Genomic DNA, 26308 nt, shown 5'->3' on the forward strand with positions numbered 1-26308 from the left:
TGGATGCTGAAGTTAAAGGATCTGATGCTAACATTTTGGTGTTTTGGGAATATGAGTAATAACTGTTTGGTGGATGACAGACCTTTTCCAAAAAGTCATTTTTGTGCTTCTCCAAACAAAGTGTTTGTTCTCCTCATCAGTAATGGAGCAGCAGGACCCCCATCTGTCACTCGTTCAATTTTTCCTCATCAGGTAGAAAATTTCATGTGTTGCTGCAATCCCAACCACAAGAGGGGAAGTGAAACTCAACACACGCTCACAGTAGAGCTTAATGGGAGTGTACACAAGTTAGCTGCTGCAGTCACACACATGCCAAAATCACACTAAGACACTTTCATGCAGTTCTGCCGAGCGATCCAACATGAAGCTGTATGTGATTGTTCCACTGTGTGTGCTGTTTACCATCACCCAGCAGGTAAGAAAACACAGAAGACATTGTGATATTTTAATTAAATTAACTGCTTTTTATTAACTGATTTTTGCTTTGTTTAACATTTTAAATTTCAGATATCTTTGTCTGAGAATTGTGTCTGTGAATTTGCACAATCTGAGAAAAGTTTCCCTCATGACAAACTGGAAAGAGTTCAAGGTGCTGCCTTAGACTGCAACAGCAACCTTATGCCACAGAAGGTATGTGTGTGTATGTGTGTGTGTGTGTGTGTGTGTGTGTGTGTGTGTGTGTGTGTATGTATGTGTGCATTCATGCTAAGTACTTTATAGCCACTGCTCTGCCTGCAGATTATAAAGCTGGAGAGTTTGCTCCTTGGTTTGGATCGCCGTCTGCCTGTACTGGAGAAGGATGTATCGATGCTGGAGAAAGAAGATGATGGAGAGCTCTACGGTGTTCTCAGCCTCTACGTCATAGAGAACGAAATGACTGAGATCAATGAGCTGATTGATAAGCTCAACAGCACCAGTCTGGAACAGGAGCGTGTTACTGCTGCGACAACTCAACAGGTAAATTCACAAACAGATGAGGCATTATATTAAGAACTTGCTTTTCAAGTCTCGATCGCGTTTTAACGTAAAATGCTTTTTTCACTTGATCTCTGAAGTCTTGGTACTTGGCAGACAAAGAAAATGGTCACTCTGACTTACACACATCTAAAATAATTTACATTCCCATTAGAACATTTTCAAAATGAGTTACTGAAATTGATGTTTTTGAAGCTACTGAATTCTATAAATTCTACAATGACAGAAATACATCATAACAACACTATAGTCTGCTTAGTCACAGTACTGCTATGACTTGGCCTTCTCACTGTATGTGCCGAGCCTGGCAGCCTTCTCAAAAAGTAGTCTGCTTCTCTAATTCACAGACTGCTCAGTGGTTGCTCTTGTTTTCCTCAAAGACTGCTCCTAATTAAAGGCTCAACACAAAACATTGTTTCTACCTGTAGAATAAATACTTTGTCTAATTTTTATCCATGGCAAGGTCTTCAGTCAGGCATAAACCCAGCCTTACTTAATGCACCATTTTCATGTGTCAGCTTGTATTTTGAGTAAATGCTCATTCAAAACTCTTACCATATTTTACGTGCAATTAAAATGAGTTTTTGATCAGAGATCTGTGATGTCTGCTGATGTCAGCTTCAGGACCTGAGAGAAGAGATGCAGGAGCTAGAGACATTTGACACAATGCAAGTGGTGAAAAGACAACAAGCCAACCAACGCCTGAAGAGGGACCTGCAACAATGCAAGAACGGGCTTCATCCCACCCACCAACCCACTGAGCGTCCACATGGTAATCCCCAAAAGCTTCCTTTATGCAGCTCAAAGCGATCTGACTATAGCATAGCATTTGCATATCTCCACACCTGCACAGATACCCAACATTAATTTGGCAGATATCAAAAAACGTGCTATTTAAGCTGCTTTAGCATGTCCACATTTCTGCAAGCCACTTTAAATTGAATTCAATTTTCACCTTTGAGTTTTAGTTATATAGCGCCAAATCACAACAACAGTTGCCTCAAGGTGCTTTATATTGTAAGGTAGACCCTACAATAATACATACAAAGAAAAACCCAACAATCAAATGACCCCCTATGAGCAAGCACTTTGGTGACAGTGGGAAGGAAAAACTCCCTTTTAACAGGAAGAAACCTCCAGCAGAACCAGGTTCAGGGAGGGGTGCGGCCATCTGCTGCGACCAGTTGGGGTGAGAGAAGGAAGACAGGATAAAAGACATGCTGTGGAAGAGAGACAGAAATTAATAATAAGTACGATTTAATGCAGAGAGGTCTATTAACACATAACGACTGAGCAAGGTGACTGAAGAAGCAATACTCAATGCATCATGGGAATCCCCCAGCAGTCCACACCTATTGCAGAATAACTAAGGGAGGATTCAGGGTCACCTGGTCCAGCCCTGACTATATGCTTTAGAAAAAAGGAAAGTTTGAAACCTAATCTTAAAAGTAGAGATAGTGTCTGTCTCCTGAATCCAAACTGGAAGCTGGTTCCACAGAAGAGGGGCCTGAAAACTGAAGGCTCTGCCTCCCATTCTACTTCTAAATACTCAAGGAACAACAAGTAGGCCTGCAGTGTGAGAGTGAAGTGCTCTAATAGGGTGATATGGTACTACAAGGTCATTAAGATATGATGGGGCCTGATTATTTAAGACCTTGTATGTGAGGAGCAGGATTTTGAAATCTGGATTTAACAAGGAGCCAATGAAGGGAAGCCAAAACAGGAGAAATCTGCTCTCTCTTTCTAGTCCCTGTCAGGACTCTTGCTGCAGCATTTTGGATTAACTGAAGGTTTTTCAGGGAGGTTTTTGGACATCCTGATAATAATGAATTACAGTAGTCCAGCCTGGAAGTAATAAATGCATGAACTAGTTTTTCAGCATCACTCTGAGACAGGATATTTCTAATTTTAGAGATGCTGTGCAAATGGAAGAAAGCAGTCTTACATATTTGTTTAATATGTGCATTGAAGGACATGTCCTGGTCAAAAATGACTCCAAGGTTCCTCACAGCGTTACTGGAGGCCAAGGTAATGCCATCCAGAGTAAGAATCTGGTTAGATACCATATTTCTAAGATTTTCAGGGCCGAGTACAATAACCTCAGTTTTATCTGAATTAAGAAGCAGAAAGTTAGCGGCCATCCAGGTCTTTATGTCTTTAAGACATTCCTGCAGTTTAACTAATTGGTGTGTGTTATCTGGCTTTATGGGTAGATAGAGTTGGGTGTCATCAGCTTAGCAGTGTAAATGTATGCGGTGTCTTCTAATGATACTGCCTAAAGGCAGCGTGTATAATGTAAACAGAATTGGTCCTAGCACTGAACCCTGTGAAACTCCAAAATTAACCTTAGTGTGAGAAGAGGACTCTCCATTTGTAAGCAACAACTTTGCAACCAACTTCCAGCACAGAGCTTTCTTGCATTCTGTATGTTGATTAATCATTGCAATATCGGTTGACAATGATGCCTGCTGTGTTCTGTACTGGAGTTTTGCTGCTGCTCTCCACTTTCCATGAAAGGCCCGGAGCAGAGCAATGCAACCAAACATTAACTCTTGCAGATATAAATAGTAGTCTTACCTTGACTATAATCCTGCTGAATGAACTACTATAGCCATATATGGGAAGAAATCGGCCATGCAAATTAACACTCTCGCTTTGTTTCCTTTAACATTTTATCCTCAGGTAATTGTCCCTATGGTCAGTTTCTGAATATAAGTGAACCGAGGGTCTACACAGCAGGAGAGTATCCTGGTTCATACAAGTATGGTGCCTGGGGTCGGGATCCCAAACCAGAAGCCGGGAAGGAGAGTTGGTATTGGCGGGTAATATTGACTTCCAGCAACAGATATGCCCACTACGTCCGTTTCTATTCCACCTTGAGCTCCCTCATCATTGGGGTGAGCGTCCCTGGTAAGAACCTGTCCTTTTGTAATATTTTTTGTGGCATACTGGGGAACATTTAAGTGTAAACTATTTACAGTACGGAAGGCAAGGTGTAGACTGACTTTCCTCCAATAAAAAAACGTAAGCTAGAACTAAACACTTCTGCTAGTCACACTACAGAGTCAGTTCCCAAAATTGTGGAAATGTAAGTTGTTTCACAAAAGGCACAAAAGCAGAACTGGCTCTATAACAGCATCACGTTTAGGGATGAGTATCAAAAACCAGTTCTTGTTGAGAACAGCTGAGGTTGTTGAGGTTCCCACTGTTTCAAAATTCCTTGGAATTGTCGATATCGATTCCAGTCGCCCCGAATGACGTCACCACATTGCGGAGCGTCATTTACCTGGCAGGAAACATGGCGGCTCAAACACTCAAAAGTGTGGTTATACTTTACAAGAACTGATGACAACACGGCAACTTGCAAAGTAGATATTTCATTTAAGGAAGGACACACTACAAATATGCAAAAACATTTGCTCACAAAACACGCGATGACCTTAAATGAATGTCGTGTTTTTAATTCCGCTCCGGACTCGTGAATCTCAACCCAGCAGCAGCGGTAACGTTTGCACGTCCTCTCCCGTTAATGCGGCAGGTAAATAATCAACTAACAGTGCATATTATGTTAGCGCGATCTGCCTTATTACAAAACCTGCCATTACTGTGCATTTAGTGACCATGATGAGAGAGACAGAGTCTGGCTCAGATGCTGGCAGTTCTCACTGCAGTCTACCGGTAGCGTCTCCTTTCAGGCCAGGATAGACGAATGTCACCGAGCAGTGACTGAGTTTGTGGTAAAAGGCTTGCACCCATTTGCCACAGCAGATGCCCCCGATTTTCGCTAAGTGAATGTGTTTAATTGTAGGCAGGGACATTACTGGATATTCTTGTGTAATTGCTACAGAATAATTTATGTTATACTTTGTTATTGCTACAGGAGAATATTTATTTTATTATTTTACATTTACATTTTTTTTCCTGGGGCCCCTGTGACACCCCATTGAAGAGCCGTAGGTTGGATCTCTTAAGATCTCACTGTTGGGTTTGTAAGGCCATGTTACTTCTAAATTTCTATCTTGTTCAAAGAGAAGATATAAAGCAAAGTTCTAAGCTAATCGACCTTAGTGTTCTCCTTTTAAAAAAAGAATCGATAAGAGAATCAATAAAGAATCGAATCGTTAAACAGAATCGAAAATGGAATCGGAATCATGAAAATCTTATCAATACCCATCCCTAATCACCTTGCTCTGTCTATACTGCCAGTCTAAAAGTAAGTTGTAGATAGTGACTCCAGTAAACTCCTCCAGTCTCTCAGTAGATTTTTTTTTTTTTTTTTAAAAACACAGCATGAATCATGCGAAATCTTCTGATACTTTCAAAATCCGGCTCTCTTCCTGACAATCTCAGCACCAAAGGTTCACCCTGAAGGTGTAACTAATTTTAAAGAAAATTCAGTCAATCCTTAAACTTTTTAAAAAGCTAGGCACTGCTGGTTTTAGCAACATTGGGTCAGACGGGAATACACTTCAAATTTGTTGAAGGCTAATTTCAGCAGAGGATTGACACACAAGAGAATGTTTGTGATCCTGAAAATAATTTAAACAATAATCAAAGACCAATGAAAAGATGTACCCACCAAAAAAGCACAATTATTTTTTTGTGGATAATATAAAAACAGTATTATAAAATGTAATAGGTTTTGTTTTTTAATCAGGCTTGTCAGTTATTATCTTTTTCTTCCTTTTTCAGGCAACGTCCAGATCAGTCCCTCAAATCCAACTACCAACACCATCCAAGGTCCAAATAATGTTCTGTATGGAGGCGCTTTGTACTACAACTGTTACAACAAGGATGCCGTTTGTCGTTTCAACCTCACTTCCAAAATTGTTACCACCTTACATCTACCCAAAGGAACCAGGTTGATTCACTTAACTCTGTTTTTAAAAATGGTTATTTTGTAATAAAGATAATAAATACAGTTTTTATTTTTATAACAAGAATAGCAAATACTCTTTTTACTCATATTTTACTCAGTATAAATATTAGTTTTGCAAACACTCTCATGGGAAATATATTCTTTTAAAAAGGAGAAACCATAAAGTACAGGTCTTTAAGAGATAAGCAAACATGACATTTTTTGGTGTAAAACATTCATTTCTGTCCTCTGTTAATCAGGTACAATGCAAAGGGTAACTTCTGCAACCTTGAAGAATGCTACCAATGCACTGACCTGGACCTGGCAACAGATGAGTCTGGCATCTGGGTGGTCTACACCACCACCCAGGACTTTGGCAACTTGGTTCTGTCCAAGGTGGAAGAGGGTGAACCACCAAAGCTCGGACAAACCTGGCACACTTCAGTCTACAAGCAGGCAGTGACCAACACCTTCATGGCCTGCGGCGTCCTCTACGCCACACGTTACGTCAACCAAGAGGTCGAGGAGATCTTTTACTCCTTCAACCCCGTGACGGGACAGGAGAGGTTCAACGTTGGCATCTTCATGAAGAAGTTGGCTCCTAACATTCAAGCCCTGAACTACAGCCCTGTGGACCAGATGCTTCATGCCTACTGTGACTCCTACATGGTCTCTTACAAGGTGCAGTTTGAGTTACTGGATAATCAGTCCTGAAGCTAAATACTGACTCCAGTAATAGTTACTAAAGAATAAAAACAAGCATTGAATTTCTGAAAAATGACACATACTATACACAATATGCATTATCAATTTACATACTAAACCAATTTACTGTTGTCTCTTTCTTTTTACTGTTTTCCTTCAATCAATTAAAAGCATACACTTCTGGTGTGGTTTTATTCAGTGTTATATTCAGGCTATGTTTCAAAAGTCAACATGGAGCTACTGGTATAAATTTAGATCAAGTAATTGTATAGGAAGTGTAGAATTTAACTGACATCAGCTTTACAAAAAGGGTAAAGAGCAACTCAGACGTAAAGAGAGATGTGGACAGCTTTGGAAAGCTTGAGCAAATCCACGTCATTGGTATATTATACGACTCCATCAGGAAGTCAGTTCAACTGGCAAACACATCTCACTTCTGAAAATTAGAAATATTTAAAGACCACAAGGTATGGTATTTCCACAATATTATAAAAAGATGCAATATCCTTCAGCAGACAAGGCCTCAGTGCTGGGTATTGCCTTCTATACCAGAAATGACTTCTGATATTTTGCCTAATAGTTCCCTCATCTCCAACATCAGTTGGCTGAAACATGTTGACCCTTCTTCTCTCCACCTTCAAAATGTTTGATTTACAAGTTTACAAACTACAAGTTTCTGTTAGATTTGTATTCTTGATTGTCATTTATGCTTAGAAATATCTACTCATATATGCTTAGAGTGTTATAATCAATGTCATGTTGGTAGAGGTTTGATCCTTAATAGTCTGCAAAGGCTTTGTGTACATTCCAGAGTGTTCTGGCATTCACACCTACATCCTGGGAGAGGTCAAACCTTCTCTTATTGTTTTATGGTAGGATAAACGTAGCTATATCAGTTTTAGGCTAAGTGCCTTTTGTTTAGATGGACCGCTAGACTCCTGGCACCAGCTTTGGGGAGTCTTCACAGGGTCACATCTTGACCCCCCCCCCCCACACACACACACACACACACGCTTACACAACGCACAGGCAAGGTACTCTTTGTGTGTATGTAGACGTCATATGTTAATGAACCTATGTATATTCATGTGAGCTCAATAAAAGGAGTGCTATGGGGAACCTGGCTGAGAGTCTGACGGAGGTCAAGTGGGTGGAACGACACTTGGCTCCAGGCAGGTCTCCCTCATGCATGAGTAACACAAAGAACTTTGCCTACTTGGTGTTCAATGCCTTTGCTGTGTAGTTAAATTGTCTCGTTCCAGCGGTGGGCCTGTGCTAGACAGAGCCAACAGTTTCCAAATGTATGTTCACATTATTTTCAAGCGTTTTAATGAGATGATCTACTTTGAATATTTTATTACTTGCCTACATTGTATGTATCTGGTATATGTTCCCATTACTCAGGTGTACAGTACATAGACTGCTAGCCAAAGCTAGCTTGCGTACAGAGAGCAAGCTTGTATAAGAACAGGCCTCAAACCACACTTTACCCTGTGGCCTCTGGCATCATAAACGCAATATTGCGCACTGGTTATGAAGAGAACCTTGAACCTTGAGCTGCTCTATATTAACCACATTTTTGGTGTCTAAGGGCGTCTCTCTATTAGGCTTCCCATGCACCCAAAACGTGACAGAAAACACCTGAGTCGTCAAATTCTGACGTAAAGTCTTTATTTCTCACTTGTTACTTGATCAGTACATTGACAGAGACAGTTTACTTTGTATATGTATTTATATAATATATTTAAACTTTACAGTACACATCTGGATGACAACGAAGTCGGTAAGAGTCCTACTGTTGTGAATAGAAACAAGCTCAGAGGGAAGATTCCCACAATATGAAACGATCCAAATGAGAAAAAAGAACTTATTGCTTAATACAAATTGGTCATAATGGCAGTAAGAAGAGAAATAGTGTTAGCACATGGACCAATAAAATACCATGAAGAGGTTACACCCTATTATTGTCTTTAAAAAAAATCTCCAAGAGAAGAGGAAAAGAAATACATTTTCTCACAATACGGTAATGTTAGAGTGCTCGGTTGGGGTAACCCGCTCTATAAATAAGAAGTATCTACAAGTGCAAGGAGGACCAAGGTCTATACAAACTGATCCAGCGCTAGCTTACAGGACCTGTGGACTTTCACAATTCAACTTCACTATTTAAAGACCTCGAAGAGGAAGGAGCAGATAGGAGATGGGTTTTCATGTACATGTTTAAATGTCAAAGATAAAAGAAATGGAAAACATAGTGAGGATGAGGTGTGGGTTGACAATACTGTACAGCACTTCAAAAAGGGACAAGATACATTCAGGAGCCCCCCCAGGCAGTTTGAGTCATGTAGGAGGATGGCAGAAAATAGCTTAGTGAACAGAAGAAACAGTGAAAATGATCACAAAATCTGCTACATGCAACCTTGAGTTTTTGTGAAGTTGGCCGATGAGGTTCTATAAGAACGTCTTTGATCTGATCCCTGTTTTCTGCGTTTTGAGACCATTACTGAATATTTCAAGCAATTCAACAATCTCTCCAGCTTAAACGAATTCACATTCTTTTCCTTTAACATTCATTCAGCCATGTTTCAGGTCAGAATCTCTCTCTGTGTTTTGGTAATGATCTTTTCCCTTCCTCTTTACACAAATATAGCATTTTCTCATTTTCATTCCCAGCCTGTTGCTTTTTAGGGCCCCCTGGTGCTCACAACTATGACTAAAACACTACCGACATCTTAAAAAGTGACTTCAGCTGATAGCCCTTTAGGGTGCAGCTGGGTTTGCCTGTGAGAGCCGGGGCACCTTGTGATTTTTTTTTTTGTTTTATTTTATTTTTATTTTTTTAGAGGGAGGGGTTTTGTTTTTTGTTTTTTTAAGTGGCTGGGGGTTACCCTACATTCCGAGCTTGGAGCCCAAATGGCGCCAAAAAAGCCCCGCCCCTTACAGGCTGCCTCAGGGAAGTGCACACCTCAGCAATTGGTAGCTACGCCCCTTCTGACAGGGGACCAAAGGGTTTTCCTGTAAAACTGAAAGCAGACGAAGGTGACTATGGTACATGAATACTGTACATTAATGAGCTAAAATCCAAGGGAGCCCATCCCTGATCACTATTAAGGTGATCCAGGATTACAGCAGATTGCAGCACACAGTTGCACTAGTCTAAAACTACACATATATACTCACTATGTTGCACTACACCAGTGAGATTGTGGCTTCACGGCACATCAAAACACCCACTAACCACATAGCAATGGATTCCATCTTGCATGTGAATTTTGTGTATTCCTTTTTTTCCATTACAAAATCCAGCCCACGCAGCTTTCACTTCAGTAGATGTGCGAAAATGTGTGTGTGTGTGTTTGTGTGGGTAGGTAGCTTTGGTATATCCACAAAGAGGGGCTGGATGCTGTAACGGAAGGCAAGTTTCTGTGACGTCGACCCAGAAGCGAGAGGTTGTCGGGCTGGCCTGGTCCTGCCTCAGCTCCCCTCCCTGGTCAAGTTTGGTTTGAGTCAGGCTGTGATTGTCATCTTAAGAGACCACAAAGAGCTGCCTATGGCGAGAACCACATCCATGCACTACAGCTGCAGGCTAATGAAGGTGTTTGCATCCATGGCTCTATTTAACTAGCCACAAGTAAGGTGCTAATGAAGAATGCCCTAATACTAGAAACTAATTACATACTAGAATGCCCTAAGATTACTTTCACATTGACATGCATATACATGTTAATAAATACTTCTTCTATTCTAGTATTATGCAGTGGATTATCTGAGAAATGTGAGATGACACGCGGCTTAAAGCTGCACTCTGGTGTATTACGCTAATTTAGCTCCAAGCGAAATTTTGGAGCTGATGCATTGTAACATCATGTTCCTGTGCCGGCCCTGCTCATGATGGGAATGTAAAGGGGCTTTCTGTGAATAAACGATTTTTTAAATGCAATTGAAATTGAAATTCTAGCTTTCTGACAAGTTCCTCGTTAACACAAACAGGTTAATCTGCACTTCAAGCTCATATAGCTACATTAATATTCCTCACTTTGCAAACTATATATAAGTATTTTGCTCGTATGGGTGCATTTTCCACCGTCTTTATTAAGCATTTACATGTTTTGCAGTGTAAGATATTAATAGTTTCAGGCTCACTTGATTTCACAGAAGGTGTTTTTCAAGTGCTTCATAACAACTTTGCTGCTACATTGGCTACGTTGGATTTGATGTTTTTAAATAATTTTTGGCTCATTTGATACCAAACAGCTCCAGATTGTCTTCTCACGCAAAATCAAGATGACTCAAAGACGTTAATGTAAATATTATTGTGGCAAAAAGAAGAAGGTAAAGCAGATAAACTGATAAAGCTCCCTGGTGGTGTAGTGGCTTGGTTTTGGTGCGCTTGTGACTGGCGGCCCGCGTGTAATTTCCTGTTTTGAGGTAATGAGCCTCAGAATATGTCTCAGATACTACACATGCAGAAGCACAGACAGCCTGAAAAATAGCTTATTATTTCAAAGTTTGAGCTGTTATAAACCTGGACTATTAATATTTTAATGTAAATGCATCAATGGAGATAAGTTGAAGCATATACTGACAATATCACACTGTTTCAATCTAGTTATAGTTCACCCATTTGAAATAAGGTCTTACCAAGTGCAGCTTTATAGCAACGTTGTGAGCTCTAACTATGCTTACAAATCCTCTCTAGCGCTACAGGTGCACTCGGCTATGACATGCTGTGTTCTGCCGTCTGCCTAATTCTGGACACCCCCCCCCCCCCCCCACCCGCATGATTCTCAAACTTCACAGAGAGAGATGCTCACAATCTGTCACATAAAAACAGAAAACACCCCATAAAAGTACTGCTCTCACAACACGTTCTCATCCCAAACAGTAACATTTTACGCTAGGTGACAAATCGTCAACATATTACGTTTTCGGGCACCCAACACGTTCCTACATGACGACATCGGAAAACTGAGGACCTATGACAACCGTTTGGACTCAATCTACACATGTTTACTCTTCTCCTTCAAATCGCTTGGGAAAACACTATTTAACGTCATTAAAGTGGTGGTTAAGCTTAGGAACAAGGTTATGGTTAGGGTTAGGGAGAAGGTTAGGTTTAGGGCTGGAATACAGGGCTGGAACGTCTATTACCGCGGGACCGTCATTCCACTGGATTTCTGCCATAACCCGGCGCGTACCATAAGAACGCGGAAGGTCACCTTTTGCGTTCCTCAGGAACGCCGCGGGACGTGACAAAACGTCGGGATGTTACGCCTCGGGAGTGAGAACGGTCTGGCTCTCATTGCTATGTCCTGCACTTTTACCAGCTCGTATCAGATTTCATCACTAGCTCTTTACAGCATATTTCTGTATGGACTGTTGACAGAATTACTGTTTTGTGTGTTTGGGGGGTGGGAGGTTAGAAAGGGTGCACGCAAAGAATGAGGCCACACTCAGCAAACACAAGAATGACACTTCAAGAGTAAATGCTAAATCATTGAGTGGTGGGAGAAAGGAAATTGAGGTGGATATTTAAATGTGTTTAGGGTGTTAAAGTAGCGTTACATATGGAATTTTACAGTGGAGGAGGGAAGAAAATGGCAGACACAGGGATAAGGAGGACGTAGATGAAGACAAAGAGAGCTGTCTTCAAATATTACTATCCCTGTCCATCAAGCCTGACTACCTCTCTCACACCTTCAATTCCACCTCTTGTTTGCACAGCCCGCCTCACTGTTTCTCTCTCCATCCCTCTACTTCCTCCCTCCCTCTTTCTTCCTGTGGTTTCTCAGCAGGACACCTCCATGGTATGGGTGACTGCGCCGACTCCCTCAGTGCTGTCCGAGTGGGTGCAGGCTCGTGAGCGGGATCCCTCCACGGAGCCGCCGCTGGTCAGGGAAGCCGTCCTGGAGCGAGCTAGGCGGGTCATACTGGCTGAGGGCACTGGGAGAAATTTCAACATGTCAAATTTCTTACATTTTTGAAAAAATAAATAAAAAAAGTGCAATCAGTAGATGTTGGGGGGATGTAGGGAGCACATGCTAATGTGGATAACTGAAGAATATGTTTCTTCATAGCAGGTGAGAAACGGCAGCTGACTGGCTCATACAACAGTCATGAATTGTTAGGCTTGTTAATTAAAGCTGTTAATGTGTCTACCTGGAGACACATTAACAGCACCATGTACTCAGTCTGTGATATAATAAGCTCAGTTGTTCTCATGGGAACAGACTATGATTAGTGTGGAACTGGGTTTGTTTGGTCATTATTAAATGACTGCACTGAAGAAAGATAACAAGTTGAGCAAAGACATTTTTGGATTTCCTTAGAGTAATCAGGATTAAGTTAACCTGTATTCACACTTCACTGACTTATTATGGTTCCTTCAGGAAGGTGAAACAACCCAGAAAAGCATCCCTGACAGTTTTAACACCACACACGTTAGCCTACAGTTTTTCACTTACACAGTCAGTAGACAAAGACCAACATCAGGAGCCTGTTTTCAGCCAATTTGCACATTAAAGTTTAATATTTCTTCTTTGACCTCCATTATTACCTGGGTATTTTGTTTTGCTTCCCACTGAAAATAAAACTAAAATTTGCTGATAGGAAAAATGAGCAAAAATCCATAATTTGTAATAAATTGGAATGCAAAGGTAACCCTGGGATATTTGAATATCAAAGCTGAGTTTTAAATAAGGTCAGAAAATCATGGCTATTTGCAGAAAAACACTCAAAGCTCTGGACTTAAAATTCTCCTATCAGGTAAGCTATGCTTTTTAAAATCTTCTAAACAAAGTTCAGTTCATTTCATTCCATCTTTCTGTGATACAAGGGAAAAATAAATTTTTAACCAGTGTAACTAAAAACAACTTGGTTTTGTCAACAGTTTATTTACGTTTTTTAAAGACATGGTGAATTATTGTTAACTTGGTCTGAAAGTCTTTGCTCAAAGCTAGCTGAACGCCATGCAAAGAGCAGGACTGGAGATGCAATGGTAAAGGAATGGGGGGAGTGGAAGTAAGGGCAGTATATTTTTCCATTGGAGGAAAAATTATATTTGATAAAACAAAGATGGGGGGTTAATGTCCTTAGGATAAAAGAAACTCCAAAAATGAGAGCAAAAGTAAAAAAAAAAAAAAACCATAATAATAATAATTAGCCCAAAATATTATATTCACAACCAAATGAAATTCAAAAGAAATTCTAAAATACCACAGTCATTGAATAGGGCAATAACAGGTCAGAGGTGAACGGGGAGGAGGAAGTACCTGGCCCTCCACTCAACCTCCGATCCTTCACATTAGCGACTGAAAGAACGGGGCAAGGAAGACAGAGGGCAAGATTAATATTGGTCATAACCCTCTGCATAAAATACATCATAGCACACTCACTCGACACTACAAAAATACACCTGAAAGTAAATTTTAAAAATAAAACAAAAAACACTGAATCCCACTCTGTCTCACTAACTATGGCGGTTTGGAGACTTACTGTAGCCCATCCCCTGCAGGAAATACTTGAAGGCTTCTGTCAGTTTGCCGGGCTGAAAAAAAACCACATCAGAGTTTTTATTCCACTCAATTCTGAGGAAACAGTGTCTTAAATGTGGATGGTGAGTTTGTGCTCTGTGGTGTTTTTATTTGTTTGTGTAGCAGCATCTTCATGATGCAAAGTGGTTTGTTTGTGTTACCTGTGTGAGCTGGGGCAGTCCACCAGAGTCAGCCATCTGCCACGGGAGGAGACAGCAGCCATCAGCCAACTAGCATATGATCAATCAACCATCTCTGTCTGTGTGACAGATCTATCTATCTATCTATCTATCTATCTATCTATCTATCTATCTATCTATCTATCTATCTATCTATCTATCTATCTATCTATCTATCTATCTATCTATCTATCTATCTATCTATCTATCTATCTATCTATCTATCTATCTATCTGTTTGGTGTCTTTGGTGGTCTATCATCAAGGTAAACAATGTCTATGTTATTATTTTTCTTGTATTTTCTTCTTTATGAAACATTCTGTCAGAATATATCGACCCAAGTATTTCTAAAGCTTGGGTTCAGTATTTCTTGTTTGTGAATATGTTCATAAATGTGTTCAGATTTATTATTCAACTTCTACACACTGAATTACTTCCAATGTAGAGTAATTAAGAAATAGCTATTTAGGATGTTTACCAAAATTAAACATATTTCTTTGAACAACACAACACTAAAGTAAAAAGGGTCAAAATAGCTTTTTAGAAAATTACTGAAAACTGAAACAAGTTGTTTTATTGCTGATGATCACACGTCTACTTTTCCTTTGTGTGTCTGACTTTAAAATGTTGCTTCAGTGAATCTACAGCAGTAGTAGGTGAAACGAGAGCAAACGTTTACCTTCAGGAAGGTGGTGTTGGTCGGGTCCAGTTTGGAGTTACACTCGACCTTAAAGACAAAACAGCAGGTTGAGCTGACTAAGCCAGATAACAAGAACAATCACATCTTTTTGCATGCTTTCTGATGACTTCATCAGGCAACATAACATAAATGTCCACACATTTACAGATAACATTCAAGTACAATCACGTTTATTTAGATACAGGGAAATTCAGAGTGTTTTACTAAAAACGTAATAACACACAAAAATATATTGTTGAAAGGCGTTCCTTTACTCTCAGGCAAAATAAGTGAGCTACTGTTTTTATAGTAGTGGTTTGCATGGCCTCACTGGTTACGTCAAAAATTGTTGCAGAATACAGAGCCGGGGGCCAAAAGTCACACTAGCAAGATTGGTGACACCATGATCAGTATGTTTCCCAAACTATGTAATTTTCTGCACACATACCAAATACAGTAACACTTAAAAGAGATTAACAAGATAACACAAGACAACACAAGATAACACTGGCTTCTTAGAGTTAACTCTTTCCCCCATAAAGTTGACATTGGATGACCTCCACTGTACCTTTATGATGAGTTTTGAAACCTCAGTATAAATCAATAAAAACATGGTTTGATGACCATTAGAACAGATTCTGGATTTTTCCTGTACAGGTAAGCTGTATAGGCAGAGCTCACCCTCTTCTGACTGAGCAAATGTGACGGATTGTCATGGTCCTGGGTTGGTGACTTTTTGTACTTTTACTTTTGATAGTTTTATGTATTATGACTGTTGTGTTTTAGTTTCCCAGGGTTTAGTTTGTGCTCCCTCTGTTTGGTGTCATCCCTGCCTGTGTATTACCTCTAGTGTAGTCAGGTCTCTGTGTTTAGCCCAAGTCTCTGAGTCTGTGTCTTTGCATGTGTGTGTGTGTTTTTCCTGTTTTACTTTGAAGGTCCGTGTGTGATCTCAGTATGTTCAGTTTACGTTTCCCCTGTCCCGTCATGTCTGATTACTCCCAGCTGTGCCCGCCTTCTGTGTCTCATTCCCTCGTTATCCTTCTCTGTATTTAAACCTGTCTGCCTCTGTTAGTTGCTGGTTTGTCTGCGTGTCTTCCTCTGTTGTCGCTGGTTGTCTCTCCATGTCTCCTGCATCTCCATGTGTCTCTAGGTTTCAGGTTTGTTTTCTATGCTTAGTTTTCCCAGTTTAGGGTTTACTCAGTTCTGTTTTTGCCACCCTTGCCTTTGTTTGAGCACGCTCCTTTAATAAAGCTTCCTCACCTCAGTTGTGCTGCATCTTGGGTCCTTTAATAATTCCATACGGCTCGCCTCGTGAACCGTGACACAGATATTATCAAACTTACCCCTAATCCAAAGGGAAAAGAGTTAAACTTCTCATCTCTTACAAGGGTACATGTCATGTACCATTTAACCAGTTATGCCTAATATACTGCATATGCTGCGGAGACTTCCATACGGGTTTTACTGTGTCACTTTTAGCTTGGATTATATTTTTTAATTCCTCAGATCTGTTTGGCTATATTGCTTGGTTTTCTTTTTGGGGCTCTGCTGTTGTTCATGTCCATGTGATTGGCCATATTATGCCAAACCTTACATATGAACACACTCAAAGGTTGATTGGGGAAATGTGAGCTGACAGTGAGTTCATAACTAACATCCACCATCTTAATGAAGATATTCTAATTCTATTGATTTTAGACTTCAGTGCAAGAATCAAGTCTAAGATCTAAAAATGCAAATTGCAGTGAGCAAGCAACAGCTATAAAGCCAAATGAAACTGCTTGCTATAATTAAAAGACACGACACACCTTAAACTACTAACCCATATAGAGTGCTGGCGTGCTTTCAACACACACTGAAACACTTGCTATAGATGGAAAACTTTCAACTCCAAGATAAACAGTGTCGGGACTTTATCAGAGATGGTGAATGTATAGTCCATATATGGAGACGACCCAGATACTGCAGTATGCTGCAGAGATGACTCACTCCAGCAGGATAAGATTCATCCGCAGTGTGTGCACACAGATGTGCACAGAAACACAAACGATGCCTAACTGCTCACATGTGGACATGCAAAAGCACATTCAGGGCATCACACAGAAACCAACGAGAACATGCTTTTGCTCTCTGCTGCATTTAATCTTTAATCCTTTACACAGATTCCAAAAATACATTTTTGGTAATCTTGACAAAATAAACACGTATAACTGTGAGATGAATGCACATCTGCACTTTTTTGAATAAAATAAGAATTTTTCTTAAAAAATGTTTTAGACAAGCTTCATCTGCTGATACAAAACTGCATATCAATTACAAATTATTTGCACAGCTACAACAAAACAGTTGCAAATTAGTTGCAGGAAATGCAAATGTGACTCTTATAAATATGCATCTCTCCATATTCCACTCACTCTGCATTAACAGAATAGAATGGAATAGAAATAGCCTTTATTGCCTTTATTGCAAAATTGCCAGGCAGATGGAGCATGCAAATTAGTAAGTAAAGGGAAATATGTATAAGAATATGTACAAAATGTGCCGTATATTTATGCTTAAAAAAAGGAAGAAAGAAAAGCGTAAAGTAAGTGGAGCATACTCAGCAGCCTCAGCTGGTCATATCAGCAGATATGAAATATTAATATGACCTCCATCTGTCACATCCAATAAATTAACCTCTGTTCACATCTCTCACTTCCTCGCTTCCCTTCCCTCCATCCCTGCTTCCATCTCTCCATCCTTCTATCTTTTCAAGAGGTTTTATAACAACAACATCACTCTCCCTGCATCTCGTTCTCCATCTCACAGAGGATGGAGTGATTTGATATCAATTTGAACAGGCGGCAGATTAACTGGTGCAGAAGCACACATATCTGGGCCACTTCAGACAGCCCCAGAGCGAGAACGAGGCCATCTGGCCTCTGGAGAACACGTACACAAATAGACACACACACCTATAGTACACCTATAGTAATGCAGACAGGCAGGGGAGAAGGAGGCTTGTAGAGATGTCTCTGCTGGCTGACCTGTTTCTTTATTCACGAATGAGCACAGAGTGAGAACAAAATACTGAACAGAGTGAGAACAGGTGGAGGAAGAAGGAGGGGAGGGTCTGCTGGTAAGCTAATTTTTATTTACTCTGACAAACTGAGTCAGCTCTGTGGGGAATTTATAGAAGCAACATAAAGACGAAAAGAAACTGATGAAGCACGGCTACTACATGATGAGACAAAAAGGTCACAGACTAATTCCAAGTCCCCTCAAAATAGTCATACAAGCCTAAGTGATCCCACTCTGCACATTTTCTCAAAGATAAGTTCATTAAGTGAGAAATGTTTAAAACCTGCAGAGACTTATCCACTGAATCTTCAGCTTTAATGAGCATTTAGGGGTTTCAGCTACTTATTCAGCTGTTATTAAAGTGCTTTAATGGTAACAGAGTAGAGGTTCTGGTACTAGTGGTTTAAGGCCATTTGGGGTGTGACCAATATAAAACCTGTGCGGGATCATGTTTGGTACCTAAACAGGGAGAGAGTTTTTGTTAAATACCCTGATGAATGCATTGGTCAAGCATTACAGTTGTTTTTATGGAGCTTTAGTGCATTCATGGTGGCCTTATTGGTGGCATCAGACAGACACAGTTAGTGATTAACACGTGAGCATTTAGCAACTAAAGAACCAGATCTTTCTCTAAGGAGCTGGTGGAGACCAAAAGCGAAGCTAAAAGAGCGTAAACTAGACTAATGTTTGTCACATTGCCAGAAACATTGGTCGGAATAAATGTAAAGTTTTGATGTTTTGCAAGTAGGAAAGAGAAGATTTTGATCAGTGTAGCTATCCAAGTAATGAATATAAAATATGAATCCAACTGAAAGATTTTTTGTTTGTCTTAACTGGCTTTAGACAAACAGAAAGAAAAAGAACAATGACTCACCACTCCTTCCTCTGCAGGCGCATTGTCTCCAACAACCAACATCACAGGACACCTAGAGGCCATCAGTATTCTTTGTGAACATCTTAAAAATTTTAAGCATTGACATGATTTTGCTAATTATCACTTACAGCACACGTAACTCTCTCAGATTAAATATATGTCTGTTGTTCTGCTGTCGGGTCCAGACTACATGTTTGAAGATGCCTTTTACAAGAGAATCTTTTACATTATATTATCTAATCTTTTATAGCTGTTTATAATATCATGTGACTGTATTTACTCAACACAAGAAACTCATTATTCTAACAGCTGGTCAGCTGATTCCAGTGGTGTGTCAGTCTGTCCAAAATTAACAAAAATAAAAGCTTTAACCTCCACTAAACCTTAGATAACACTGTGCTGTGATGGCACATCTGAAGACTTACTTCAGGGTCTTGGCGTTAAGCACTGTCCCACTGCGGTTCATCTCCAAGTCCCTCCGACTGAAAGGGGCAAGACAAGATAGACGAGTTAAAAAAAAAAACGCTGCGTGTTTATGTTTGTTGTTACGTTTATTATTCATATTACATATATTTATATTACTTAAAAATACACTGAGTTTGAGGTTCCACCTGTTGTACATGTTCCAGAAAAGCTGCAGGTTGAAGTGGTTGATGTTGTTGTTGATCTGCTGCCTGTAGCTCTGCACCAGCTCTGTGTTGCTCACCAGCTCCTCCTGCACAGAAATACAGCTGTGGTCAGTAGTACTCGCAGTTATACAAGAATAAATAATCAGTCGAATTGGATGATGACAAAATTACTTTATTAAAATTGTATTTTTTTAAATTTTTGTGCTGCTCTGTGAGGATTTTTGTGCTGCTCTGTGAGGTTTAGCCCCCACTGAACTGGTGCTGAATGCAAACCCTAACCGTACCTGTACCTTTGGTAATCCGAATACTTGATGTTTGTTTTCATTGTTATGATGAAATTGTTCCCCAAAGTTTTGGAACAAAAGAAAACCATAATTGCTTCTTAGAATGAGGAACCTGTTATTAAACTTCAAAGAGTTACAGTAAACATATTTTCTTCCTGTTTTCCCGTCATGCTTGAACAATAACTGTAACTGTAATTTTTTTGGACAATTACAATGTTTTTTCCCTGGCATAAACAGTTTTTGAAGAGAGCAAAAATCTCATATTCTAATGGGGTTTGGATTAGGGTTAGGTTTCTATGGTTTTCACCTGCAATGACTTTGACCTCAGAAACTTAAGCACACTGGAAATTAAACAACATTATGTTTAAAGGTGAGTTTACCTGGCTGAAAAGATGTGGCAGCACCGTATCCGGCAGAGCGCTGGTCAGACCTGACAGCTAAGGGAAACAGAGTTATTGCAATGAGAAATATAAAAGGCATACGTAGGCTGATAAATGTGAAAATGGATGGATTAATGGATGGACACAGTATAGGAGAGGTACCTTGGTAGCAGCCCAGTCAATCCATCCCTTGCCATTGGGGTCGATGTTGAGCAGAACCAAACCCTCTACCAGCTCAGGGAAGATCAACTGAGCGTAAAAGACAATAGAATCTTTTTGCACACCTAAATGGAAATGCTATTGTTGTTTCATAAATAACAATGAATAACTTTTGACTTACAGCAAATTTGGCCAGAATATAAGCTCCAGCTCCAACACCGATTCCAACGATGCTCTTGAATCTAAACAAGATCAATGAGACATATAAGGATGCAATGGTTTAAATAATTCATATGTGTGGATACCACAAGTATTGCTGCAGTGCCTACATGACAGAAAACTACTGTAGGACACACAGATGGGAAATTTATACGTGCAAAGAACAAGTGTTCTATATCTCAGACATGAAAGGTACTGTAGGCTCAGACTAAAATTATATCCAGCTGGCAACATCTGATATTTTCTAGTCCTATAAATTAATTTTCTACAGTTGTCATTAAATGAACTGAAAATGCATGACACTCGTTTTCATGTGAGGTGATTTTGTGTAGAACACAAATGGGAGCAGAAACATTTTTCTCTGATTTTGAACAATTTAACATGAAAATACAAGAAAAATACAGAATTTTTGTAAATTCAAAGCACAGAGCACCCACCCAAAGTGCTCCACAACAATGGGCAGCATGCCAGCCAGTTGGTCCATGGTGGGGTACTGGTACCTATGGAGAGAAAGTAATGACTCATTTCACTCGAAACAATTTAAAAATCTATCAGATTCAGAACTCAGATGAGTTATTCCCAACATTTTTCTTTCAAATGTCAACCACCCGTTATGCTGTGTAAATGGGCGCTGTTTAAAGTGAAAGTAATTATATAGAGTTCTATGTGCAGGATCTGGACGGTTCAGTGACGTCTCTGTTCCCCTCAGTTAATGGTTCTAGATAATGGCACTATCTGCACTCATGTTTAAACAGATTATGCACTATCATTGATGACCATTGATGAATGAAATTACCCTTTTTGTCTTTCTGTTTGTTGTGATTCCTATTAAGGAAACTGCTTAATAGGAATCACAAGTTTGAATAATAATAATTTTTGGACTGACCAGCTCATAATAAGACTTTTCAAATGTAAAACCATTACACCCCCATAAATAAATACAATAAAACTAGATAATAAAATTATTCTATAGTATAATCAATAAAGGGAATATCACAATTTAAGAAATTAATTCAATTAATGATTTAAGGCATAAAAACCTATAAAACTTCTCAGTTTGTAAATGACTCCACTAAACACGAGATAATTAATCAGGGAAGAATAAATAATTCTCCATTCATTAGATGTGTTTTTTGTACCCTTGTGGGAACTGTGATGCTCCAGTCTGCTGTCCCGGGGCATCGACGTGGCACACCACAAAATGCTTGGTGATCTCCTGCATGTCTTCATTACTGAAGAAAGTGTTGAAGCACAGCTTGTCTGTAGGAGAGTGAGGAAATAAGCAGAGGTAGCACGGGGTGAGAGGACGGAGGGCTGGGAGCAGAGGAACGTGATCACATTGAATGTGCACCACACTCTGAGAGGATCTTGAAGGTGGCCATCTGTGCAGCTCATCCTCTGCCAGCAAGGAAAGGCAAAGTCTCCTTCTAGCAAATCTGACACACAGCTTTTATTCACCTTTGTTTCTAACTGAACTGATGAATTTCTTTATTTTAATGTGGTTTTTACACTTTACAAAATGGTCTGAAAATGATCTTCAAATGTCACTGATGCTTGGTGATGAGAAAACAGTGAGAATAGCCAAGGGCTGCGTGGAGATGCTGCATATGCAGTAGTGGGACATTCATTGCACAAAAAAGAGAGGATCCATATTCTTTTCTTGGAAGGAATGTCTGATTTATTTCCAGGGTCACGGAGGATTTCCCTCACTGTAGAGCTCTATTTCCTGAACCACCACAGAGAACATTAAATTCTGAAATAGCTTCATGTATAAAAGATGTCAGTTCTCTTATGCCCTCCTCCCACCGGCTCTGCAGTTGGCCTATTTTCTGCTCATGTGTGTCAGACTCAGTGAAGCCATGCAGCAACATTGTTTCCTCCTTGGGCTCTGCCTGAGCAATGTTAATTAAACGGACCAATTAACATGACAACTAGGCTAGAGATGAAAATCAGGGGAGGGGAGCTGGACGCTCTGACTTTGCCGCAGTGCCGGCTTGCGGGCAATAATATGAATGCTACGTGACCACTGACGTGAGAAGTTTCGCATCACCAACACGCTGAATCACCGCTCAGCTCTTTCACATTATACTCCTACTGACTCCGTGACCTACTTTCTCCCTCTGTACTTTCTTTATCTGCCTCTCATTCTTCCTCTCCTTTTATTTCCCATGCCCTGCATCCTGTACAATTAGATGCACACTTTGTTTTCTTTCCTAACAATTTCTACTCCGTGACCTGATTTCTACTTCTTAAATGAGCCCTTCTCTCCCTCGGCCTCTCTCTCTTTTTGCTGCACTCCTAATCTCTTTATCTTTATTTCACTTTCTATTTTTTCCCAGCCCCCTCCTGTTCTCTTGTTCTCTCTTGATCTGTGTTTTTAATAGAGGGAACTGGCAGATTGCTGTGCCATCTGCTGATTGGGAGTCATTTTAATGGAACAATAAGCCCCCCACCAATTTTTCTTTATGCTTTCTATTTTTTACTGTGACTCCTTTCATCCCTCGCTCTTGCTCCATCCTATGTGATTGTGTGCTGCAGTCAACTGATTTAGTGACTAGCTGTGAATACTAATAGCCCTGTGGTTCTGCTGCAGCAGCAGAACATTTTCTATATGCATAATATTTGTGTGTACTTTTTTCTGGAGTGAGTGGATTTACGTGGGGTTTTTTCACCACCTGAGACAGACTGATGCAGAAAAATGTAGTCAGATATTTGCAGTCATACATATATCACCTCCGCTTCCTCTCATACCATCCTAATTCACCCCACCCTCCTTATCCCACCTCCACCCATCAAAGCAGCACCGCAGTGCCGCTGGCGCCGCCTCGCCTCCCTCTGCAGGATGTCCATGTTTTTCTGACCTACATTTCATCGATGCCTCTCAGCATCTCAATTTAAGACAAATGCTTTGGTTTTTTTCATTGTTTTTATTTTTACCCCACCTATGTATATGCCTCATTAAATTAAATTAAGTGCAGCAGTGCCTTTGCTCAATGATGGGAGTGTCATGACAGCATCCAGCTCTTGGTGCATGGAATGAAAATCAAGTCGCGATGATATGTTATCTAATGATGACAACATATTTTCTTGTCAAAGATAATTAATCTTGTCAAGCACCAAATGCACACAGCTTTTTAAGTAATTTAATGGTTTTTATTTGTTTCTGTGAGATGATGAAGTCTTTGCTGTGCTAGTTTTAGAGGAAACCTTTATATTGGTGATTGGAAATGACTGAAGGAGCTTTGAATGAGTCCCTCTTCAAATTAATCCTTAATTATGTTGTACTGGACTCTGGTGCAGTGACTCAGTACATCGTCTGTCAGAAACACAGAGACACTTTCATGTTCATGCCAAGTTTCTTCTGATTGGCTGGTTCTTGTAAACAGCAGGTTTGAACATTAGTTGTGGGCTTCTCCTGTGTTCATGGCGAGAGCTGACATCATGGAGAGCCAAGACTATAAAAAACTGTCAGCATGATTCACAAATATTTGACCATGGTTACGATGACCATCCACCACTGAAATAGTATACATGCCCCAAACTGCTGACTCTAAGTCATTGATTACAACGTAAAATGTTCATTTCATGTAATCTGGTCAAAAGACATTTTCTTGAATGGGACACATTCAGTTTATATCAAGCTGATTTCTTTAATAATTTTTTTAAAGAAATTAATTAATAAAAATCTAATCCAATACACGTGCTTCTTTTAAATGTGACTCAGGCTGAAAAAGTGTGTGTTTGTGTGTGTATGTGTGTGTGAGCGTGCAAAGTAAAGGTAGAAAGCCAATTATCACCTTTGATAAGTGCAGAAACAGGAGCATCTGTTAAGACACCAACACAATACTCACGGTTCAGTCCCACATCGTGGTAGGTGAGGATAGCGGGCTTGTTTCCCTTGGGCGCCCCTCGGATCACCACATGCAGCATCCCATAAGGGGTCTCAACATCATGTTCCTGTGAAATACACAAAAGCAGACATTTACCTGGTGGTTCGCACATAGTCGCCAAACAACTCCTTCGAGGGTGAACAGATGTCCTCATTAATCCGTTATCGCAAGAGTTTCCCTTTGTGCGCCAGCACACATTAAACACTCATAATTTCACCTGCTTTTTGTTGAACTTGCTCTTTTCTCATTAACAGCCAGTTCACACTACGCTCCTCATTAATCTTCCATGACAGAGGCAAGTGCAGCGATAATTAGTGGATAATCCTACAGATGATCTATTGGACGTTAATTTACTCAGAAGGTCGTGTTTTAAATAATTCAACAGTCAGTGGCTTTCAAGGTCTAGAGTCCAGACTCTGATGGACTATTTTAAAAAGCAGGAATATGAAATATGAAAACAATTTCAGTATCAGTGGCTAACTACTGTTTAGAAATTGCAAAAACAACTAAAATAATTCAGCTGCAAATTGTGTGGAGACTTTCAGTAAAAGTCATGACACCCTTTGGACTGACTGACAAACTGTCATCCAGTCTTACACCAGTGGGAGACACCATGTGTGGTTCTTGTGAGTTTGAGGCTCCAACTCTGAAAACAGCTCAACGGTCTCTAAACTGGAAACTGTCACTTCTGATGAGGGTTAAGCTAATCTTCATAACCTTTGTACACCTTTGGTAACACTTTAAAATAAAACCACTGCTAATACAGAAACAGAAACTGATGCTTAAAAAGAGTAAATGCTGATATTTTTTTCTATATGTTTATTTTATTTTGGCAGAAAACAATGTTTAAAAATAAACTGTCAAACTCTCTGTTTCACATTCAGAATAAGAAACATGACAGATGAATATTAGCGATCCATATCTGTGATTTGGGCTGATCTATGTTAGCTTTATTGTTTGCATTTATATTTTTGTTGGAATGTTGATATGTTTACCTCGAGGGAAAAATAATATGTCATATAAATAAACACCTTGAGCCGATGCTGATGTATATCTGCGCATCCCGACTTACATCGAAATAATGCAGAATCTACTAGAGATGCTCTTTTATTATTGTTGTTATTAATAATAAACAATAATCGTTATTTGTATGCAAAAAGACTCGCACGAATGCTTAGTATAAAATCCTTGGCAATTTAAAAGCTCCAAATATGCAAATATGGAAAAAAAAATCATATTTCAGAGAATATGAGTCCTGTGTTTTTTACCGATGTGACATCATCAAATAACTTATGTGTGCAAATGTGTCGAGTTATGACCCACATTTTGTCAGCATCTGCTGACCACAAAAAGCCAAACTCAAAATGGAGGCAGGAAAAATGAGAAACCATCAACTGCGCAACTAATACACACACACACACACACTCTTCACACAGCAGAGTGATGCTTTGGGATTATTATGCCAGGTTCAGGCGGTAAACTGCACTGAAGCCTTTATTGATGCTGCTCCCACTCTGGTCTATATTTTCCACTCTGAAGCAAACACACGCTGACAGGCTGCCATTACTGTCCTCCCCTCAGCATCCGTTCACACCTTAAACTGTTCAGATGCAGAGAAACAACTGCCTTAAATTCTCTGTCAGCCTGCTGCTGTCAATCTGCAGCATCTCCGACGCCCTGCCTGCTTCTTCTAAAATAACACACAATCATTGTGGAGTTATTTAAATAACTCCCAAATGACTCACAGTGCAGAAATACAGCAGTGCCACGGATGCAGCCAAGTGACAAAATTCCACATAATCCTCTCTTCTAGCAGCAAATAGTCATGCAGCCAACAGCTAGGAGTTAATCCGGCCGGATTATCTCTCTATTATTTCAGCGTTAACAT

The 26308-nt window shown here is 39.9% G+C and overlaps 2 protein-coding genes across 6 annotated transcripts in view; one reads left to right on the top strand and one right to left on the bottom strand.

Moving 5' to 3' along the window:
* The first annotated feature begins 308 nt into the window (after positions 1–308).
* LOC146706616 (olfactomedin-4-like) lies at positions 309–6839 on the top strand. Its single transcript, XM_085464819.1, has 7 exons — positions 309–415; positions 508–630; positions 739–957; positions 1594–1747; positions 3658–3885; positions 5668–5836; positions 6094–6839. The coding sequence occupies exons 1-7, from the start codon at positions 362–364 to the stop codon at positions 6545–6547; spliced, it is 1401 nt and encodes a 466-aa protein (XP_085320945.1). The 5' UTR covers positions 309–361; the 3' UTR covers positions 6548–6839.
* A 1353-nt stretch (positions 6840–8192) lies between these two features.
* ndrg4 (NDRG family member 4) overlaps positions 8193–26308 on the bottom strand; it is a 69170-nt gene continuing 51054 nt past the window's right edge. For 4 of the 5 annotated variants that reach the window (XM_085464822.1, XM_085464823.1, XM_085464820.1 and 1 more), the window contains 14 exons: positions 24382–24487; positions 21670–21790; positions 20968–21030; positions 20493–20553; positions 20315–20401; positions 20153–20209; positions 19471–19574; positions 19285–19341; positions 18860–18911; positions 14926–14973; positions 14229–14264; positions 14030–14081; positions 13807–13845; positions 8193–12478 (listed from right to left, as the gene is read on the bottom strand). In XM_085464822.1, coding sequence (XP_085320948.1) covers positions 12324–12478; positions 13807–13845; positions 14030–14081; positions 14229–14264; positions 14926–14973; positions 18860–18911; positions 19285–19341; positions 19471–19574; positions 20153–20209; positions 20315–20401; positions 20493–20553; positions 20968–21030; positions 21670–21790; positions 24382–24487 — 1038 coding nt within the window. In that variant the 3' untranslated portion in view covers positions 8193–12323. The remainder of the gene's footprint in view (positions 12479–13806; positions 13846–14029; positions 14082–14228; positions 14265–14925; positions 14974–18859; positions 18912–19284; positions 19342–19470; positions 19575–20152; positions 20210–20314; positions 20402–20492; positions 20554–20967; positions 21031–21669; positions 21791–24381; positions 24488–26308) is intronic. The other variant, XM_085464821.1, reaches the window with a different exon arrangement.

The sequence above is a fragment of the Copadichromis virginalis genome, linkage group LG7 (assembly GCF_057382275.1).
Source record: "Copadichromis virginalis isolate Kocher_CV1m ecotype Utaka linkage group LG7, C_Virginalis_male_GT1.1, whole genome shotgun sequence".
In the NCBI taxonomy this organism is placed as follows: domain Eukaryota; kingdom Metazoa; phylum Chordata; class Actinopteri; order Cichliformes; family Cichlidae; genus Copadichromis; species Copadichromis virginalis.